The sequence below is a fragment of the Somniosus microcephalus genome, chromosome 19 (genome assembly GCF_052327205.1).
Source record: "Somniosus microcephalus isolate GS21.2 chromosome 19, FLI_Smic_1.0, whole genome shotgun sequence".
Lineage (NCBI taxonomy): Eukaryota > Metazoa > Chordata > Chondrichthyes > Squaliformes > Somniosidae > Somniosus > Somniosus microcephalus.
In genome coordinates this window covers 63076516-63097202 of record NC_141005.1, presented here as the reverse complement: position 1 = coordinate 63097202, position 20687 = coordinate 63076516, and the positions used below count along the sequence as shown (strand labels likewise).

At 50.2% G+C, this 20687-nt stretch overlaps 1 protein-coding gene across 5 annotated transcripts in view; it reads left to right on the top strand.

Moving 5' to 3' along the window:
- Positions 1 to 797: 797 nt before the first annotated feature.
- LOC147104526 (uncharacterized) overlaps positions 798 to 20687 on the top strand; it is a 127260-nt gene continuing 107370 nt past the window's right edge. For all 5 annotated transcript variants that reach the window (XM_085961892.1, XM_085961890.1, XM_085961889.1 and 2 more), the window contains exons 1-2: positions 798 to 901; positions 1072 to 1254. In XM_085961892.1, coding sequence (XP_085818018.1) covers positions 1242 to 1254 — 13 coding nt within the window. In that variant the 5' untranslated portion in view covers positions 798 to 901; positions 1072 to 1241. The remainder of the gene's footprint in view (positions 902 to 1071; positions 1255 to 20687) is intronic.

Below are 20687 nucleotides of genomic sequence, written 5' to 3'. Positions count from 1 at the left end.
ACCACACTTTAGGAAGGATTGGGGAGGGTGGCGAGGAGATTGACTAGAATAGTTCTGAGGAAGGGTCACAGACCTGAAAAGTTAACTCTTTTTCTCTCTCCACGGATGCTGCCTGGCCTGCTGAGTGTTTTCTGTTGTTATTTCAGATTTCCAGCACCTGCAGTATTTTGCTATCGTGTTTACTAGAATGGTACCAGGGATGAGGGACTTGAGGTATGTGGAAAGACTTAGAGAAGCTGGGGTTGTTCTCCTTAGAACAGAGAAGGTTAAAATGAGATTTAATAAAGGTGTTCAAATTGAACCGGGGTTTTGATAGAGTGGACTGGAAGAAACTGTTTCCAGTGGGTCAGTAACCAGAGGATGCAGATTTAAGATAATTGGCAAAAAAAATTGTTTTTTTTACGCAAAGGCAGGTGGAAGCAGATTCAATAGTAACTTTTAAAAAGGAAATGAATATATACTTAAAAAGGAAAAAAAATTGCAGGGCTGTGGGGAAAGAGGGGGGGTGGGACCAATTGGATAGCTCTTTCAAAGAGCCGGCCCAGGCACGATGGGCCGAGTGGCCTCCTCCTGTGCTGTATGATTGTGATTCTCTCTGACCCAGGGGCTCGGCTCTCGCTCTCTCTGTCTGCTCCAAAACCCCTCATCGCCCCGCTTCACTCGGCGCTAAAATTCCCGCCCGCTGCTTCCGGCGTCCGGCTGTCGCTCAGCAACCGTGACGGAACCTGCCAATCACGAAGGCCGTGACTTCCGGCGTGCGCTGGTTGCTAGGCGACTTCCGGCGTGCGCTGGTTGCTAGGCGACCCCCCCGGCAGCTGTCAATCTCCCGTGCAAACATTCCAAGTCGCTCTCGGCGGATCGCACGGGACCAGCCGAGTCCAGAGTGGCGCAAGTTTGCAAAGTAAGAAGCTGCAGATTGCGATCGTTTGAAAAGGGCGGTTTCTGCGAGTGAAAGTGTGAATGGAGACAATTGCAACCGTTCGGTGTTTAATTGGAAGATATATATATAATGCAGATAGATTTGGATTCATGTAAAAGTATAATTCCCCTGTTTGAATCGTTTGTTTTTAGCAGTTCAACTCGACGTCCCAAACCTGCAGCAAAGGTTATTGTGAGAATACAAGAGTCCCGACGCCTTGGAACCGTTTGCTCGATTAAAGGCGCGATACAGACGCCAATTGTCGTGTTGACTGCCGCACAATCCGTGCAGTTAAATCAGGGAGCGCTTCACCAATCCCCGCATGAAATGTCCTGGTGAGAGATCTGAGAGTTTAAAGTCTGTTCTGTTCGACTGATTTGATGCCTGCGGTTCTGCTCCCGGTGATTTAAGGTCCTTTTTCTGTCGGGCGACGGTTGGAGAGGTGGATGAATGAGCCTTTGAGGAGGGGCTGGGCTGGGCTGTGGTGTGGGAGCTGGGTTAAAGCACTTTCTGCAGATTAACATCCTCCTTTCAAAGGGCATTGATTGTCAGAGCCCTGTGTGGCCTTTGCCTCGTGTCTTTGTGGCACGAGTTATGTTATTCCTGACGGCAGGGGCTCGAATGGCCGCCTTCCGTGCTCCAACCCATTCCATGATTCTGTGACAACCTGTCGGGTGACCACACGACGCTAACCTGCAAATGGTCAGGATCCTGGTGTTTAACCTGTCAACAAAATAGAGTGCTTTCACATCGTGCTGGGATAGTCCCACCTTCATTGTAGAGCTGCGAGATACTTACAGGGGCAGGAGGGCTGTGGAAACTCGGGCAAAATGGGTGACAAAGGGGTGGGGAAACCTATTCAGTTGGAATCCTTTCTGGGATCACAATCCCAGAAAATACCTATATCAAAATGAGCAGTGGTCCTAATACTGACCCCGGGGGAGCACCACTGCACACTTACCTCCAGTCTAAAAAACAACCGTTCACCGCTACTCTCTGCTTTCTGTCCCTTAGCCAATTTTGTATCCATGCTGCCACTGCCCCTTTTAACCCATGGGTTTTAATTTTGGTAACAAGCCTATTATGTGATACTTCATCAAACGCCTTTTGAAAGTCCATGTACACATCAACCGTACTAACCTCATCAACCCACTCCGTAATTTCATCAAAGAACTCGATCAAGTTAGTCCAACACAATTTGCCTTTAACAAATTTGTGTTTACTTTGATTTATTAATGCATATTTTTCCAAGTGCCGATTAATTTTGACCCGGATTGTTGTCTCTAAAAGTTTCCCCAACACTGACGTTAGGCCGACTGGCCTGTAGTTGTCGGGTTTATCCATCACTTTTTTTGAACAGAGGTGTAACATTTGTAATCCTCCAGTCCTCTGGCACCACATCTATATCTAAGGAGGATTGGAAAATTGTGGCCAGAGCCTCCACTATCTCCACCCTTACTTCCCTCAGCAACCTAAGATGCATCCCACCCGGACCGGCTGACTTTTCTACTTTGAGCGCTGCCAACCTTTTAAGAACCTCCTCTTGTGCCGCTCCAGCAAATTCTGGGACCGTGAGTGTGGAGGATCTCGGATCAACCCTGTGACCTGCCACCCTGAGGTGTGACAGACTGCGGTTTCAGAGCACAGTGCCACGGGGCGCCAGCCAGCAACCTTATGTCTGCGATTCCTTCACACAAGCTTCAATATAAGGGAAATATTGGGAGTGACTTTTATAATCAGGAGTCACACAGATCTTTTAATCATTAATTTTTAAGAATGAACATGGTTCAAATCGCTTCTGGTTTGGGTGTCAGCTGCGGCTCAGTGTTAGCACTCTGCCCTCTGAGACAGAAGGTTGTAGATTGAGCCACAGCTCCCTGTCCCACCCACCGATCTCCCGAACATTGCTCACAGCTCCCTGTCCCACCCACAGATCACCCAAACATTGCTCACAGCTCCCTGTCCCACCCACAGATCTCCCAAACATTGCTCACAGCTCCCTGTCCCACTCACAGATCCCCGATCATTTCCCATAGCTCCCTGTCCCACCCACAGATCTCCCGACCATTGCTCACAGCTCCCTGTCCCACTCACAGATCCCCGAACATTGCTCACAGCTCCCTGTCCCACCCACCGATCTCCCGAACATTGCTCACAGCTCCCTGTCCCACCCACAGATCACCCAAACATTGCTCACAGCTCCCTGTCCCACCCACAGATCACCCAAACATTGCTCACAGCTCCCTGTCCCACCCACCGATCTCCCAAACATTGCTCACAGCTCCCTGTCCCACCCACAGATCTCCCAAACATTGCTCACAGCTCCCTGTCCCACCCACAGATCTCCCAAACATTGCTCACAGCTCCCTGTCCCACCCACAGATCTCCCAAACATTGCTCACAGCTCCCTGTCCCACCCACAGATCTCCCAAACATTGCTCACAGCTCCCTGTCCCACCCACAGATCTCCCAAACATTGCTCACAGCTCCCTGTCCCACTCACAGATCCCCGATCATTTCCCATAGCTACCTGTCCCACCCACAGATCTCCCGACCATTGCTCACAGCTCCCTGTCCCACCCACAGATCCCCCGAACATTGCTCACAGCTCCCTGTCCCACCCACAGATCCCCCGAACATTGCTCACAGCTCCCTGACCCGCTCACAGCTCCCTGACCCACCCACAGATCCCCGAACGTTGCTCACAGCTCCCTGTCCCACCCACAGATCCCTGAACATTGCTCGTAGCTCCCTGTCCCACCCACAGATCCCCGACCATTGCTCACAGCTCCCTGCCCCACCCACAGATCCCCGACCATTGCTCACAGCTCCCTGTCCCACCCACAGATCCCCCGAACATTGCTCACAGCTCCCTGTCCCACCCACAGATCCCCCGAACATTGCTCACAGCTCTCTGTCCCACCCACAGATCCCCCGAACATTGCTCACAACTCCCTGTCCCACCCACAGAGCCCCAAACATTGCTCACAGCTCCCTGTCCCACCCACAGATCCCCGAACATTGCCCACAGCTCCCTGTCCCACCCACAGATCTCCCGACCATTGCTCACAGCTCCCTGTCCCACCCACAGATCCCCCGAACATTGCCCACAGCTCCCTGTCCCACCCACAGATCCCCCGAACATTGCTCACAGCTCCATGTCGCACCCACAGATCCCCCGAACATTGCTCACAGCTCCCTGTCCCACCCACAGATCCCCCGAACATTGCTCACAGCTCCCTGTCCTACCCACAGATCCCCCGACCATTGCTCACAGCTCCCTGTCCCACCCACTGATCCCCGAACATTGCTCACAGCTCCCTGTCCCACCCACAGATCCCCCGAACATTGCTCACAGCTCCATGTCGCACCCACAGATCCCCCGAACATTGCTCACAGCTCCCTGTCCCACCCACAGATCCCCCGAACATTGCTCACAGCTCCCTGTCCTACCCACAGATCCCCCGACCATTGCTCACAGCTCCCTGTCCCACCCACAGATCCCTGAACATTGCTCACAGCTCCCTGTCCCACCCACAGATCCCCCGACCATTGCTCACAGCTCCCCGTCCCACCCACAGATCCCCGAACATTGCTCACAGATCCCCGACCATTGCTCACAGCTCCCTGTCCCACCCACAGATCCCCGAACATTGCTCACAGCTCCCTGTCCCACCCACAGATCCCCCGAACATTGCTCACAGCTCCCTGTCCCACCCACAGATCCCCCGAACATTGCCCACAGCTCCCTGTCCCACCCACAGATACCCCGAACATTGCTCACAGCTCCCTGTCCCACCCACAGTTCTCCCGACCATTGCTCACAGCTCCGTCCCACCCACAGATCCCCCGAACATTGCTCACAGCTCCCTGTCCCACCCACAGATCCCCCGAACATTGCTCACAGCTCCCTGTCCCACCCACAGATCCCCCGACCATTGCTCACAGCTTCCTGTCCCACCCACAGATCCCCGAACATTGCTCACAGCTCCCTGTCCAACCCACAGATCTCCCGAACATTGCTCACAGCTCCCTGTCCCACCCACAGATCCCCGAACATTGCTCACAGCTCCCTGTCTCACCCACAGATCCCCGAACATTGCTCACAGCTCCGTCCCACCCACAGATCCCCCGAACATTGCTCACAGCTCCCTGTCCCACCCACAGATCCCCCGAACATTGCTCACAGCTCCCTGTCCCACCCACAGATCCCCGAACATTGCTCACAGCTCCCTGTCCCACCCACAGATCCCCCGAACATTGCTCACAGCTCCCTGTCCCACCCACAGATCCCCGAACATTGCTCACAGCTCCCTGTCCCACCCACAGATCCCCCGACCACTGCTCACAGCTCCCTGTCCCACCCACAGATCCCCGACCATTGCTCACAGCTCCCTGTCCCACCCACAGATCCCCCGAACATAGCTCAGAGCTCCCTGTCCCACCCACAGATCCCCCGAACATTGCTCACAGCTCCCTGTCCCACCCACAGATCTCCCGAACATTGCTCACAGCTCCCTGTCCCACCCACAGATCTCCCAAACATTGCTCACAGCTCCCTGTCCCACTCACAGATCCCCGATCATTTCCCATAGCTACCTGTCCCACCCACAGATCTCCCGACCATTGCTCACAGCTCCCTGTCCCACCCACAGATCCCCCGAACATTGCTCACAGCTCCCTGTCCCACCCACAGATCCCCCGAACATTGCTCACAGCTCCCTGTCCCACCCACAGATCCCCCGAACATGGCTCACAGTTCCCTGTCCCACCCACAGATCCCCGACCATTGCTCACAGCTCCCTGTCCCACCCACAGATCCCCGAACATTGCTCACAGCTCCCTGTCCCACCCACAGATCCCCCGAACATTGCTCACAGCTCCCTGTCCCACCCACAGATCCCCCGAACATTGCTCACAGCTCCCTGTCCCACCCACAGATCCCCCGAACATTGCTCACAACTCCCTGTCCCACCCACAGAGCCCCAAACATTGCTCACAGCTCCCTGTCCCACCCACAGATCCCCGAACATTGCCCACAGCTCCCTGTCCCACCCACAGATCTCCCGACCATTGCTCACAGCTCCCTGTCCCACCCACAGATCCCCCGAACATTGCCCACAGCTCCCTGTCCCACCCACAGATCCCCCGAACATTGCTCACAGCTCCATGTCGCACCCACAGATCCCCCGAACATTGCTCACAGCTCCCTGTCCCACCCACAGATCCCCCGAACATTGCTCACAGCTCCCTGTCCTACCCACAGATCCCCCGACCATTGCTCACAGCTCCCTGTCCCACCCACAGATCCCTGAACATTGCTCACAGCTCCCTGTCCCACCCACAGATCCCCCGACCATTGCTCACAGCTCCCCGTCCCACCCACAGATCCCCGAACATTGCTCACAGCTCCCTGTCCCACCCACAGATCCCCGACCATTGCTCACAGCTCCCTGTCCCACCCACAGATCCCCCGAACATTGCTCACAGCTCCCTGTCCCACCCACAGATCCCCCGAACATTGCTCACAGCTCCCTGTCCCACCCACAGATCCCCCGAACATTGCCCACAGCTCCCTGTCCCACCCACAGATCCCCCGAACATTGCTCACAGCTCCCTGTCCCACCCACAGTTCTCCCGACCATTGCTCACAGCTCCGTCCCACCCACAGATCCCCCGAACATTGCTCACAGCTCCCTGTCCCACCCACAGATCCCCCGAACATTGCTCACAGCTCCCTGTCCCACCCACAGATCCCCCGAACATTGCTCACAGCTCCCTGTCCCACCCACAGATCCCCCGAACATTGCTCACAGCTCCCTGTCCCACCCACAGATCCCCGACCATTGCTCACAGCTCCCTGTCCCACCCACAGATCGCCCGAACATTGCTCACAGCTCCCTGTCCCACCCACAGATCCCCCGAACATTGCTCACAGCTCCCTGTCCCACCCACAGATCCCCCGAACATTGCTCACCGCTCCCTGTCCCACCCACAGATCTCCCGAACATTGCTCACAGCTCCCTGTCCCACCCACAGATCCCCGAACATTGCTCACCGCTCCCTGTCCCACCCACAGATCGCCCGAACATTGCTCACAGCTCCCTGTCCCACCCACAGATCCCCCGAACATTGCTCACAGCTCCCTGTCCCACCCACAGATCCCCCGAACATGGCTCACAGTTCCCTGTCCCACCCACAGATCCCCGACCATTGCTCACAGCTCCCTGTCCCACCCACAGATCCCCGAACATTGCTCACAGCTCCCTGTCTCACCCACAGATCCCCAGGCATTGCTCACAGCTCCCTGTCCCACCCACAGATCCCCGAACAATGCTCACAGCTCCCTGTCCCACCCACAGATCCCCCGAACATTGCTCACAGCTCCCTGTCCTACCCACAGATCCCCCGAACATTGCTAACAGCTCCCTGTCCCACCCACAGATCCCCCGAACATTGCTAACAGCTCCCTGTCCCACCCACAGATCCCCCGAACATTGCTCACAGCTCCCTGTCCCACCCACAGATCCCCGAACATTGCTCACAGCTCCCTGTCTCACCCACAGATCCCCAGGCATTGCTCACAGCTCCCTGTCTCACCCACAGATCCCCAGGCATTGCTCACAGCTCCCTGTCCCACCCACAGATCCCCGAACATTGCTCACAGCTCCCTGTCTCACCCACAGATCCCCAGGCATTGCTCACAGCTCCCTGTCCCACCCACAGATCCCCGAACAATGCTCACAGCTCCCTGTCCCACCCACAGATCCCCGACCATTGCTCACAGCTCCCTGTCCCACCCACAGATCCCCCGACCATTGCTCACAACTCCCTGTCCCACCCACAGATCTCCCGAACATTGCTCACAGCTCCCTGTCCTACCCACAGATCCCCCAAACATTGCTAACAGCTCCCTGTCCCACCCACAGATCCCCCGAACATTGCTCACAGCTCCCTGTCCCACCCACAGATCCCCCGAACATTGCTCACAGCTCCCTGTCCCACCCACAGATCCCCAGGCATTGCTCACAGCTCCCTGTCCCACCCACAGATCCCCCGAAAATTGCTCACAGCTCCCTGTCCCACCCACAGTTCTCCAGGCATTGCTCACAGCTCCGCCCTCCTCACTCCAATCCGAATTTAGACTCCAAGGATGTATGCTGTAATGTAATAGTCACATTGTAAAATCGTGATTGTATTGAAAGTTGTGAACAAACTCACTTTGTGCAGGCTATTATCCTTTGGACTATTTTTTTCTAATTTTGTTTTAAATTTGTTTTTGCTTTTCTTTCTATGGGGAACAAATGTCTCCCTTTTTCTGTAATTTTTGTCTTGGGCCTGACATCTCAGCAGCTGAGTCGATGGGTGCATGGCCTTCTCCCTGGGTCACCACGGAGCCCTGTACCCAGCTCCAAGCAGGGCTCCCGTTCCACCTCACCTCCACCCCGCCCTCTTCCCCTCTGGGAAGCACCACAGCCTCAGCTCACTGCCTGTCATCTTGATGAAGCTCAGATCAGTAACAGGGTGGGTTTGGACTCTCGCTATGTTCTCCTGACCCCACAAACCATCTCCAGGCAAGAGGGTAGATCGTAAACCTACCCCGTCCACTTCTCCCTTTGTCGCTGTCGGCCTAGCCTGTAGACAGCAGTCCGGAGGTAACTCGTGTGGTGATTGATTGGTATGAAATCATGTCCGAATGATCTGATGCAACACTTTGGACCTCCTCCCTCTCTCCCCACTCCAGGACATACTTGCTGACCATCAGCACTTTAAGTTGATGGCCAATTTCAACCTATGTGTCTGCTTGTTAGGATGACCGGGTCAAAAGAGCAATATAGACTAGTAACAATGTGGCGAAGATAGCAGATAAGCCGTTTACACATTCTCTGCCTTTCCTCTCACTGTTTGAACAGAGGCATTAACATGTATAATTTGAATGATTTAACGAGAGTGTGGTGCTGCTGGATTGAGGGGTTGTTCACTCTTGTAATTTCTAGCCCCGGGCTGTAATGATTTTGAAAACAGAAAATGTTTGAAATACACAGCAGATTGGTTAATATCGAGAAGAGGAAACGGCAATTTAATATTTGGGTGTGAGCCATCTGCAGAAGTCTGTCCTAAGGTTTTATTTCGATGACATTGACTCACCCTTACCCCTCCTGAAACCCCTTTAAAATTAAAAATAGTTTGCTTTAAATAGTTAACAATAATGACTTTATATAGCGTTTTTAATATAGTAAAATACCCCCAGGTGCTTCACAGGAGGGTAGTCGGACAAAAATTGATACCGAACCCAAGAAGGAGACATTAGGAGAGTTTGGTCAAGGAGGTGGGTGTCAAAGTAGGAGAGAGGGGTAGAGAGGTAAGAAGGTTTAGGGAAGGAATTCCAGAGCTTTGGGCCGAGACGCCTGAAGGCACAGCAGCCAATGGTGGGGCAAAGGAGAGGGGGCCGGAGAAGAGGTCAGAGTTCAGGAGCGTAGAGTTCTTGGAGGGCTGTTGGGCTGAAGGAGGTTAGGGAAGGGGGAAGGGGGAAGGGTGAAGCTATGGAGGGATTTGAGCACAGGATGAGAATTTTAATGGGACCCTGTAAATTAATGGTGTATCTGGGCTTAGACTGGCAGTGAAGGGACGGGACCCTGTAAATTAATGGTGTATCTGGGCTTAGACTGGCAGTGGAGGGTCGGGACCCTGTAAATCAATGGGGTACCTGGGCTTAGACTGGCAGTGGAGGGATGGGACTGTGTAAATCAATGGGGTATCTGGGTTTAGACTGGCAGTGGAGGGACGGGACCCTGTAAATCAATGGGGTACCTGGGCTTAGACTGGCAGTGGAGGGACGGACCCTGTAAATCAATGGGGTATTTGGGCTTAGACTGGCAGTGGAGGGACGGGACCCTGTAAATCAATGGGGTATCTGGGCTTAGACTGGCAGTGGAGGGACGGGACCCTGTAAATCAGTGGGGTATCTGGGCTTAGACTGGCAGTGGAGGGACGGGACCCTGTAAATCAATGGGGTATCTGGGCTTAGACTGGCAGTGGAGGGACGGGACTGTGTAAATCAATGGGGTATCTGGGCTTAGACTGGCAGTGGAGGGACGGGACCCTGTAAATCAATGGGGTATCTGGGCTTAGACTGGCAGTGGAGGGACGGGACTGTGTAAATCAATGGGGTATCTGGGCTTAGACTGGCAGTGGAGGGACGGGACCTTGTAAATCAATGGGGTATCTGGGCTTAGACTGGCAGTGGAGGGACGGGACCCTGTAAATCAATGGGGTATCTGGGTTTAGACTGGCAGTGGAGGGTCGGGATCCTGTAAATCAATGGGGTATCTGGGCTTAGACTGCCAGTGGAGGGACGGGACCCTGTAAATCAATGGGGTATCTGGGCTTAGACTGGTAGTGGAGGGACGGGACCCTGTAAATCAATGGCGAGGAGTCGGCGGTGGAGGGAAGAGCGGGATCTGAGGAGCGACACCAGCGGGGATAAAAGGAGCTAGCCGGGAACTGCGCGTACCGACCTGAGGGGGGTGGGGTGGGGGATCAAAGTGTGACGTCACAAGAAAGCAGGTAAGTGATTGGTTGGTGAGTGTTTCTCTCTTTTCTAAACTTGGGCATTGGTTTAAATTAAGAGCCGGGATTAAAAACTAAACATAGATAATTGATATTTCAAAACTTGAAAACCTAATTAATTAAATAAAATATAATAGAGATGGCAGGGCAGGCGATGTGTTGCAGCTGTTGCATGTGGGAGCTGGTGGACACCAGTGTGAACCACAGCGACCACACCTGCAGTAAGTGTCGGCGGCTCGAGGAACTTCGGCTCAGAGTTGATGAGCTGGAGTCCGAGCTTCAGGCAGGGGGAGAGTTACCTGGACACTGTGTTCCAGGAGGCAGTCACACCCCTTAGGTTAAATACTTCAGATTTGGCCCGCGGTCAGGGACAGGAGGGTGTGACTACGAGTGAGGCAGGTATGGGGATCCAGAAGGTAACATTGGAGGAGCCTCAGCTCTTGCACTTGTCCAACAGGTACGAGGTTCTTACTCCCTGTGTGGATGAGAGCAGGGACTGCAGGAAGGATGAGCAAACTGACCACAGCACTGTGGTACAGGGGACCATTAAAGTTGGGGGAGTAAAAAGAAATGTAGTAGTGGAAGGGGATAGTATAGTTAGGGGGATAGATACTGTTCTCTGCAGCCGAGAGCGTGAGTCCTGAAAGTTGTGTTGCCTGCCCGGTGCTGGGGTTAAGGACATCTCCTCTGGGCTGGAGAGAAACTTGGAGTGGGAGGGGAAAGATCCAGTTGTTGTGGTCCACGTAGGTACCAATGACATAGGTAGAACAGAGAAAGAGGTTCTGCTGAGGGAGTATGAGCAGCTAGGGGCTAAATTTAAAAAGCAGAACCACAAAGGTAATAATCTCTGGATTACTACCTGAGCCACGAGCAAATTTGCATAGGGTAAATAAGATCAGAGAGATGAACGTGTGGCTCAAAGACTGGTGTGGGAGAAATGGGTTTTGATTCATGGGGCACTGGCACCAGTACTGGGGTAAGAGGGAGCTGTTCCATTGGGACGGGCTTCACTTGAACCATGCTGGGGCTAGCGTCCTGGCAAATTGAATAACTAGGGCTGTAGAGAGGGCTTTAAACTAAATAGAGGGGGGGGGGGGAGGGTTCAGGTGAGCAGGAATTTAAAAAGTCAAAGAGAAAGGAGAAGGCAATAGAGCAGGGTAGCGATGGGGATAATGGTAACCAGAGTGTGACGGGAAGGGACAGAATGTATAAAAATAAGAGTGCATCAAAAAGTGGGGTCAAAGCACGGAAAAATAATAAAAAGACAAAGTTAAAAGCTCTATATCTGAATGCACGCAGCATTCGCAACAAGATAGATGAGTTGACGGCACAAGTAGATATAAATGGGTATGATCTGATAGCCACTACAGAGACGTGGTTGCAAGGTGACAGGCTGGGAACTGAATATTCAGGGGTATTTGACATTTCAGAAGGATAGACAGAAAGTAAAAGGAGGCGGGGTAGCTTTGTTAATAAACGATGAGATCAGTGCAGTAGTGAGAAATGATAATTGGCTCAGAAGATCAAGATGTAGAATCAGTTTGGGTGGAGATAAGAAATAATAAGGGAAAGAAGTCACTGGTGGGAGTGGTCTATAGGCCCCCTAACAGTAGCTACACTGTAGGACAGAGTATAAATCAAGAAATAATGGAGGCTTGTAAGAAAGGTACAGCAATAATCATGAGTGATTTTAATCTTCATATTGATTGGACTAATTAAATTGGCCAAGGTAGCCTCGAGGAAGAGTTCATAGAGTGTATCCGGGATGGTTTCATTGTACAATACATTGTGGAACCAACCAGGGAGCAGGCTTTCTTAGATCTGGTACTGTGTAATGAGACAGGATTAATAAATGATCTCATAGTAAAGGATCCTCTTGGGAAGAGTGATCATAGCATGGTTGAATTTCAAATTCAATTGGAGGGTGAAAAAGTTGGGTCTCAAACCAGTGTCTTGATCTTAAATAAAGGCAATTACAAAAGTATGAAGGCAGAGTTGGCTAAAGTGGACTGGGGAAAATAGATTAAAGGGTAAGACAGTTGATAAGCAATGGGAGATATTTCGTAACTCAACAAAAATATATTCCAGTGAGAAAGAAAGACTAAGAGAAGGGAGCACCATCCGTGGCTAACTAAGGAAGTGAACGATGGTATCAAATTGAAAACAAAGGCATACAATGTTGCCAAGAATAGTGGAAGTCCAGAGGATTGGGAAATTTTTAAAAACCAGCAAAGGACGACTAAAAAAAAATAGAGAGAGAACATGGATTGAGAGTAAACTAGCAAGAAATATAAAAACAGATAGTAAGAGTTTCTACAGGTATATAAAAAGGAAGAGAGTAGCTAAAGTAAACGTTGGTCCCTTAGAGGATGAGACTGGGAAATTAATAATGGGGAACAGGGAAATGGCAGAGACTTTGAACAAATATTATGTATCAGTCTTCACGGTAGAAGACACTAAAACCATCCCAATATTACATAATCAAGGGGCTATGGGGAGGGGGGAACTTAAACAATCACTATCACTAAAGAAAAAGTACTCGGTAAAATAATGGGACTAAAGGTGGACAAGTCCCCTGGACCAGATGGCCTGCATTCTAGGGTCGTAAAATAAGTGGCTGCAGAGATAGTGGATGCATTGGTGGTAATCTACCAAAATTCCCTGGATTCTGGAGAGGTCCCAGCGGATTGGAAAACCACAAATGTAACGCCCCTATTTAAGAAGGGAGGGAGACAGAAAGCTGGAAACTATAGACCAGTTAGCCTAACATCTGTCATTGGGAAAATGCTGGAGTCCATTATTAAGGAAGCAGTAGCAGGGCATTTAGAAAATCACGATACAGTCAAGCAGAGTCAGCATGGTTTTATGAACGGGAAATCATGTTTAACAAATTTGCTGGAGTTCTTTGAGGATGTAACGAGCAGGGTGGATAAAGGGGAACTAGTGGATGTGGTGTATTTGGATTTCCAGAAGGCATTCGATAAGGTGCCACATAAAAGGTTACTGTACAAGATAAGAGCTCACGGGGTTAGGGGAAATATATTAGCATGGATAGAGGATTGGCCAACTAACAGAAAAAAGAGAGTTGGGATAAATGGGTCATTTTCTGGTTGGCAAACAGTAACTAGTGGGGTGCCACAGGGATCAGTGCTGGGGCCCCAACTATTTACAATCTATATTAATGACGGATGAAGGGACCGAGTGTAATGTAGCCAAATTTGCTGATGATACAAAGTTAGGCGGGAAAGCAAGTTGTGAAGAGGACACAAAGAATCTGCAAAGGGATATAGACAGACTAAGTGAGTGGGCAAACATTTGGCAGATGGAGTATAATGTGGGAAAGTGTGAGGTTATCCACTTTGGTAAGAAAAATAAAAAAGCAAACTATTATTTAAATGGAGAGAGATTACAAAATACTACAGTTCAGAGGGACCTGGGGGTCCTTGTGCATGAAACACAAAAAGTTAGCATGCAGGTACAGCAAGTAATCAAGAAGGCAAATGGAATGTTGGCCTTTATTGCAAGGGGGTGGAGTATAAAAGTAGGGAAGTCCTGCTACAACTGTACAGGGCATTGATGAGACCACACCTTGAGTACTGCGTACAGCTTTGGTCTCCTTATTTAAGGAAGGATATACTTGCATTGGAGGCAGTTCAGAGAAGGTTCATGAGGTTGATTCCTGAGATGACGGGGTTGACTTATGAGGAAAGGTTGAGCAGGTTGGGCCTATACTCATTGGAGTTTAGAGAATGAGAGGTGATCTTATTGAAACATATAAGATACTGAGGGGTCTCGACAAGGTAAATACAGAGAAGATGTTTCCCCTCATGGGGGAATCTAGAACTTGGGGGCATTGTTTCAGAATAAGAGGTCACCCATTTAAAACTGAGATGAGGAGTAATTTCTTCTCTGAGGGTCGTAAATGTGTGGAATTCTCTGCCCCAGAGAGCTGTGGAGGCTGGGTCATTGAATATATTTAAGGTGGAGATAGACAGATTTTTGAACAATAAGGGAGTGAAGGGTTATGGGGAGCGGGCAGGGAAATGGAGCTGAGCCCAAGATCAGATCAGCCATGATCTCATTAAATGGCAGAGCAGGCTCGAGGGGCCAAATGGCCTACTCCTGCTCCTATTTCCTATGTTCTTATGTAACTGGGCTTAGACTGGCAGTGGAGGGACAGGACCCTGTAAATCAATGGTGTATCTGGGCTTAGACTGGCAGTGGAGGGATGGGATCCTGTAAATCAGTGGTGTATCTGGGCTTAGACTGGCAGTGGAGGGATGGGATCCTGTAAATCAGTGGTGTATCTGGGCTTAGACTGGCAGTGGAGGGACAGGACCCTGTAAATCAATGGTGTATCTGGGCTTAGATGCCAGTGGAGGGACAGGACCCTGTAAATCAATGGTGTATCTGGGCTTAGATGCCAGTGGAGGGACAGGACCCTGTAAATCAATGGTGTGTAGCGGTTCGTGTAGATCGCCACTAAATAAGAGAGTTTGACTTCGACGAACTATTAACAAGTTGTTTATTTACAGGAACAGACTAATTACATCAGGTAAGATGGCAGGTAAGATGGCTGACTGTAGGAGCACCGTGGTATAGGTCTTGTCCCAGCGGGGACTCCACGAGGACTGAGTTCGCAGTCCTGTGGGGAGCGTGATGACATCATCGCGTTTGTATTGTGATGTCATCACGTTCGCGTTTCCCACACTTAGGGCGTCACGTGATGCGCGTCGTTGCGTCGCTGGCCGTTGAGGCCGAGGTCGCGAGGCCGGGCTGTGCCGGTGCTTGCCGCGGGAGCGGAAGATCGCGTCGCTCCCGTCGGCTGGCCGTTGAGGCCGAAGACGCTAGGTTGGGCTGTGCCGGCGGCCGTCCTGGAAGGCCGAGTCAGCCAGCAGCCGCCGCACGCACGTCACGTCGTACGTGACGTGACGTCAGCGCGCTAGGGCGCGTCTTAAAGGGGCAATGGCCCCAACAGGTAAGTTAAAAGGGCAATGGCCCCAAAAGGCAAGTTAAACATACAGTAAGGTAAGTTAAAGGGAATGATGTATCTTTATGTAAGGTACAACCGGTGGTACCACCACAGGTGTATCTGGGCTTAGACTGGCAGTGGAGGGACGGGACCCTGTAAATTTGCATTGAAGTCACTGCAAATTCTTTTATTTTCATATTTAAAATATCCCTTCAGGAGAAATTAATTTTGTCAAAAGGGCACCTTCAGTCCAATTCATTTTCTTCATGTGCCAGAAGGCCTATATTCGGGGCTGTTTTTGAGCTGTTAATTTTTTGGAACACTTGGTCTGCAGTGTAGTTGTTTATCTGGTGGCTCCTCTTTAACCTGAGGGGCTCTGGGAACTCGTGTCTGGGCTCTTTTGCCGTGCTGTATGCAATTTCATTTGAAGCCACCGCTTCAGAAACCCAAAACTGGCAACAAAGGAGTTGTTTGCCATTGTCCCAAGGAAAGGATCATGTCCGATTGTTGTTGAGCTTTTATGCTACAGGTTACCTGGGCAACGACAGTTCGAGAGAGAAGCCGGGCTAATTGAAGCCAGTTAGTCACATTCCAATTCAGGATTAAAAAAACGGAAAATGTTGGAGATACTCAACAGGTCAGGCAGCATCTGTGAAGAGAGAAACAGAGTTAACGTTTCAGGTCGATGACCCTTCGTCAGAACTGTTGTGCACTGAAAGACAGGCTCCTGGTTCTTAGTCACCACTAGCCACAGCAATTCACAACACCTGGAACAAATCATTAAAAAAAACCTGTGTGGCCCTCAGGCCCATTTACCAGTATTTCTGCACCCCAACCCCCAATTGCAACCCCTTCCCAGTTGCTCACCCATGCCAAACCTGACGGTGCACACCCTCCATGTTCTGCTCTATTCCGGTCTGAGTTTCAAACCCCACATCTGGTCCATCACCAAGACTGACTGCCTGCTTCCACCTCTGTAATGGCGCCTGTCTCTCCCTGCATGAACCCAACTGCTATTCCATCCCTTCTTCACCTCCAGGACTGACATCTCTCTCCTCGCTAGCCTCCCCAACTCCACTGTGCAAAGACTCAAACTCACCCAGAGCTCTGGTATCTTGTTCCTGTCCTGTGCTGAGTACAGGAGCACCTGAGCTAGCTCTCTGAAAGAGAGATCCACTGAGACCCATCCACTGAGACCCATCCACTGAGACCCATCCCAACACCCTTTCCACATGTCCGTTTACATTTTTCTTTTTTCAAATTTTTACCCACTTCCCTTTCAGGGGCTGTTATGGATTCTGCCACCACTAAAGGAGGACAAAGGGATTAATTAAGAAAGGGAAAATAGACTATGAGAGTAAGCTTGCAGGGAACATAAAAACTGACTGTAAAAGCTTTTATAGATATATGAAGAGAAAAAGATTGGTGAAGTCAAGCGTAGGTCCCTTACAGTCAGAATCAGGGGAATTTATAATGGGAAACAAGGAAATGGCAGACCAACTAAATACATACTTTGGTTCTGTCTTCACAAAGGAGGACACAAATAACCTCCCAGCGATGTCGGGGAACATAGGGTCTGATGAAAGGGAGGAACTGAAAGAAATCAGTATTTGTAGGGAAATGGTGTTAGGAAAATTGATGGGACTGAAGGCCGATAAATCCCCAGGGCCTGATGGTCTACATCCCAGGGTACTTAAGGAAGTGGCCCTAGAGATAGTAGATGCATTGCTGGTCATCTTCCAGAACTCGATAGACTCTGGAACGGTACCCATGGATTGGAGGGTAGCTAATGTTACCCCACTATTCAAAAAAGGTGGTAGAGAAAAAGCGGGGAATTATAGACCGGTAAGCCTGACATCGGTAGTGGGGAAAATGCTAGAGTCCATTATAAAAGATGTAATAGCAGAGCACAAGAAAGCAGTGACAGGATCGGACAAAGTCAACATGGATTTACAAAAGGTAAATCATGCTTGACTAATCTACTGGAATTTTTTGAAGATGTAACTGGTAAAATAGATAAGGGAGAACCAGTGGATGTGGTGTATTTGGACTTTCAGAAGGCTTTCGATAAGGTCCCACATAAGAGATTAGCGTGCAAAATTAAGGCACATGGGATTGGGGACAAGGTATTGACTTGGATAGAGAACTGGTTGGCGGACAGAAAGCAAAGAGTTGGAATAAACAGGTCGTTTTCCAAGTGGCAGGCAGTGACTAGTGGGGTACCGCAAGGATCGGTCCTAGGACCCCAGCTGTTCACAATATATATTAATGATCTGGACGAGGGAATTGGATGTAATATCTCCAAATTTGCAGACGACACAAAGCTGGGTGGGAGGGTAAGCTGTGAGGAGGATGTCGTGAAACTCCAGTACGATTTGGACAGGTTGGGTGATTGGGCAGAAACATGGCAAATGCACTATAATGTGGATAAATGTGAGGTTATCCACTTTGGTGGCAAAAACAGGAAGGCAGATTATTATTTGAATGGCAATAGATTGGGAGAAGGGGAAGTGCAAAGAGACCTGGGTGTTATTGTGCACCAGTCGCTGAAGGTAAGCATGCAGGTGCAGCAGGCGGTTAAGAAGGCAAATGGTATGTTGGCCTTCGTAGCAAGAGGGTTCGAGTACAGGAACAAGGATGTCTTGCTGCAGTTGTACAGGGCCTTGGTGAGACCGCACCTTGAGTATTGTGTGCAGTTTTGGTCACCTTACCTGAGGAAGGATGTTCTTGCCATGGAGGGAGTGCAGCGAAGATTCACCAGGCTGATACCTGAGATGGCAGGAATGACGTACGAGGAGAGATTGTGTCGATTGGGCTTATACTCACTGGAGTTTAGAAGATTGAGAGGGGATCTCATCGAAACCTATAAAATTCTGTCAGGTCTGGACAGACTAGATGCAGAAAGGATGTTTCTGATGGCCGGGGAGTCCAGAACCAGGGGTCATAGTCTAAGGATAAGGGGTAAGCCATTTAGGACTGAAATGAGGAATTTCTTCACCCAGAGAGTGGTGAACCTGTGGAATTCTCTGCCACAGAGGGCGGTGGAGGCCAGTTCATTAAATATATTCAAGAAAGAGTTGGATATATTTCTTGAGGCTAAAGGGATATGGGGAGAAGGCAGGGACAGGGTACTGAATTTGGATGATCAGCCATGATCTCATTGAATGGCGGAGCAGGCTCGAAGGGCCGAATGGCCTACTCCTGCTCCTATCTTCTATGTTTCTATGTCAACCTTGTACTTGCCAACTACCCAATCCCCCCACTTTATTGATTTAAAAATGCTAGTCCTTGTTCACAAATCCCTCCATGGCCTTGCCCCCCCCCCCCCCAACGCAAGCTCCTCTAGCCCTATGTCCAAGCTCGAACCCTCAGCTCTTCTGAATCTAGTCAGCTGCACGTTTTCTCTCCTCTGCTCTATCATTGGGGACAGATCCTTCAGCTAACATCCTCTCGCACTCTGAAATTCTCTCTCCCCACCTTCAAAAGCCTCCTTAGAACCTACCTCTATGTCTGTGCCCACCTCGCTCCCCTGCCCCCCACACACAAGTCTTCCCCAGCTCCTGACGTTTTGCTACATTGAAAAGTACAAGTTGTTTGAAGGTTATTTTCTTCTATTTTGCGTATCATTCCCAGACTGAGGGAGTGAAGCAAAGCCTGTTCCCAGGCCTCTGCCAATCCTGCTGGGAGGTGGAGTGAATTCCTGATTGACCTGCCCTCTGATCATCCTTCTCTGCTCTGGGGAGATGTCTTCTCTAGGTGTAATGAATTGGGTGATGTTCCTATTGGACATAAGAACATAAGAACATAAGAAATAGGAGCAGGAGTAGGCCAATCGGCCCCTCGAGCCTGCTCCACCATTCAATAAGATCATGGCTGATCTGATCCTAACCTCAAATCTTCTATCACTCTGCATCCACCCGAACCCATGTGATCTCCCGGGAGAGGCGAAAAACCAGATAAAGACCCAATGGCCAATTTGGGAGAAAAAAATCTGGGAAATTCCTCTCCGACCCATCTAGGCGATCGAAATTCTTCCAGGAGATCACTCTGTCCCTATATTTTCTACAGTACTTACCTTCTGTAAAGGCGATCTCCACCCCAGCCAGGAACAGGAATAAAACCATCTCCTGAAATCTAACAGAATTAGAACACAGTAGGAGCAGAACAAGGCTACACGGCCCCTGGGCCCGCTCCACTACCCACAGGGCCATGACCATTCCGAACCCAGACTCATGTCCAATTTCCTGCCCGCTCCCCGTAACCCTTTATTCCCTTTACTTCTAGGAAACTATCTATTTCTGTTTTAAATTTATTTAATGATGTAGCTTCCACAGCTTTCTGGGGCAGCAAATTCCACAAACCTACCACCCTCTGAGTGAAGAAGTTTCTCCTCATCTCAGTTTTGAATGAGCAGCCCCTTATTTTAAGATTATGCCCCCTAGTTCTAGTTTCACCCATCATTGGGAACATCCTCACCGCATCCACCCGATCAAGCCCCTTCACAATCTTATATGTTTCAATAAGATCGCCTCTCATTCTTCTGAACTCCAATGAGTAGAGTCCCAATCTACTCAACCTCTCCTCATATGACCACCCCCTCATCCCCGGGATTAACCGAGTGAACCTTCTTTGTACTGACTCGAGAGCAAGTATGTCTTTTCTTAAGTATGGACACCAAAACTGTATGCAGTATTCCAGGTGCGGCCTCACCAATACCTTGTACAACTGCAGCAATACCTCCCTGTTTTTATATTCCAACCCCCTAGCAATAAAAGCCAACATTCCATTGGCCTTCTTAATCACTTGCTGCACCTGCATACTAACTTTTTGAGTTTCGTGCACCAGGACCCCCAGATCCCTTTGTACTACAGTACTTTCCAGTTTCTTGCCATTAAGATAATAACTTGCTCTATGATTTTTCCTGCCAAAGTGCATAACCTCACACTTTCCAGTATTGTATTCCATCTGCCAAATCTCTGCCCACTTACTTAGCCTGTCTATGTCCCTTTGCAGGTTTTTTTATGTCCTCCTCACTCACTACTTTCCCTCCCATCTTTGTATCATCTGCAAACTTTGATATGTTACACTCGGTCCCCTCCTCCAAATCGTTAATATAGATTGTAAAGAGTTGGGGACCCAGCACTGACCCCTGCGGAACACCACTAGTTACTGGTTGCCAATCTGAGAACGAACCATTTATCCCAACTCTCTGCTTTCTGTTAGAGA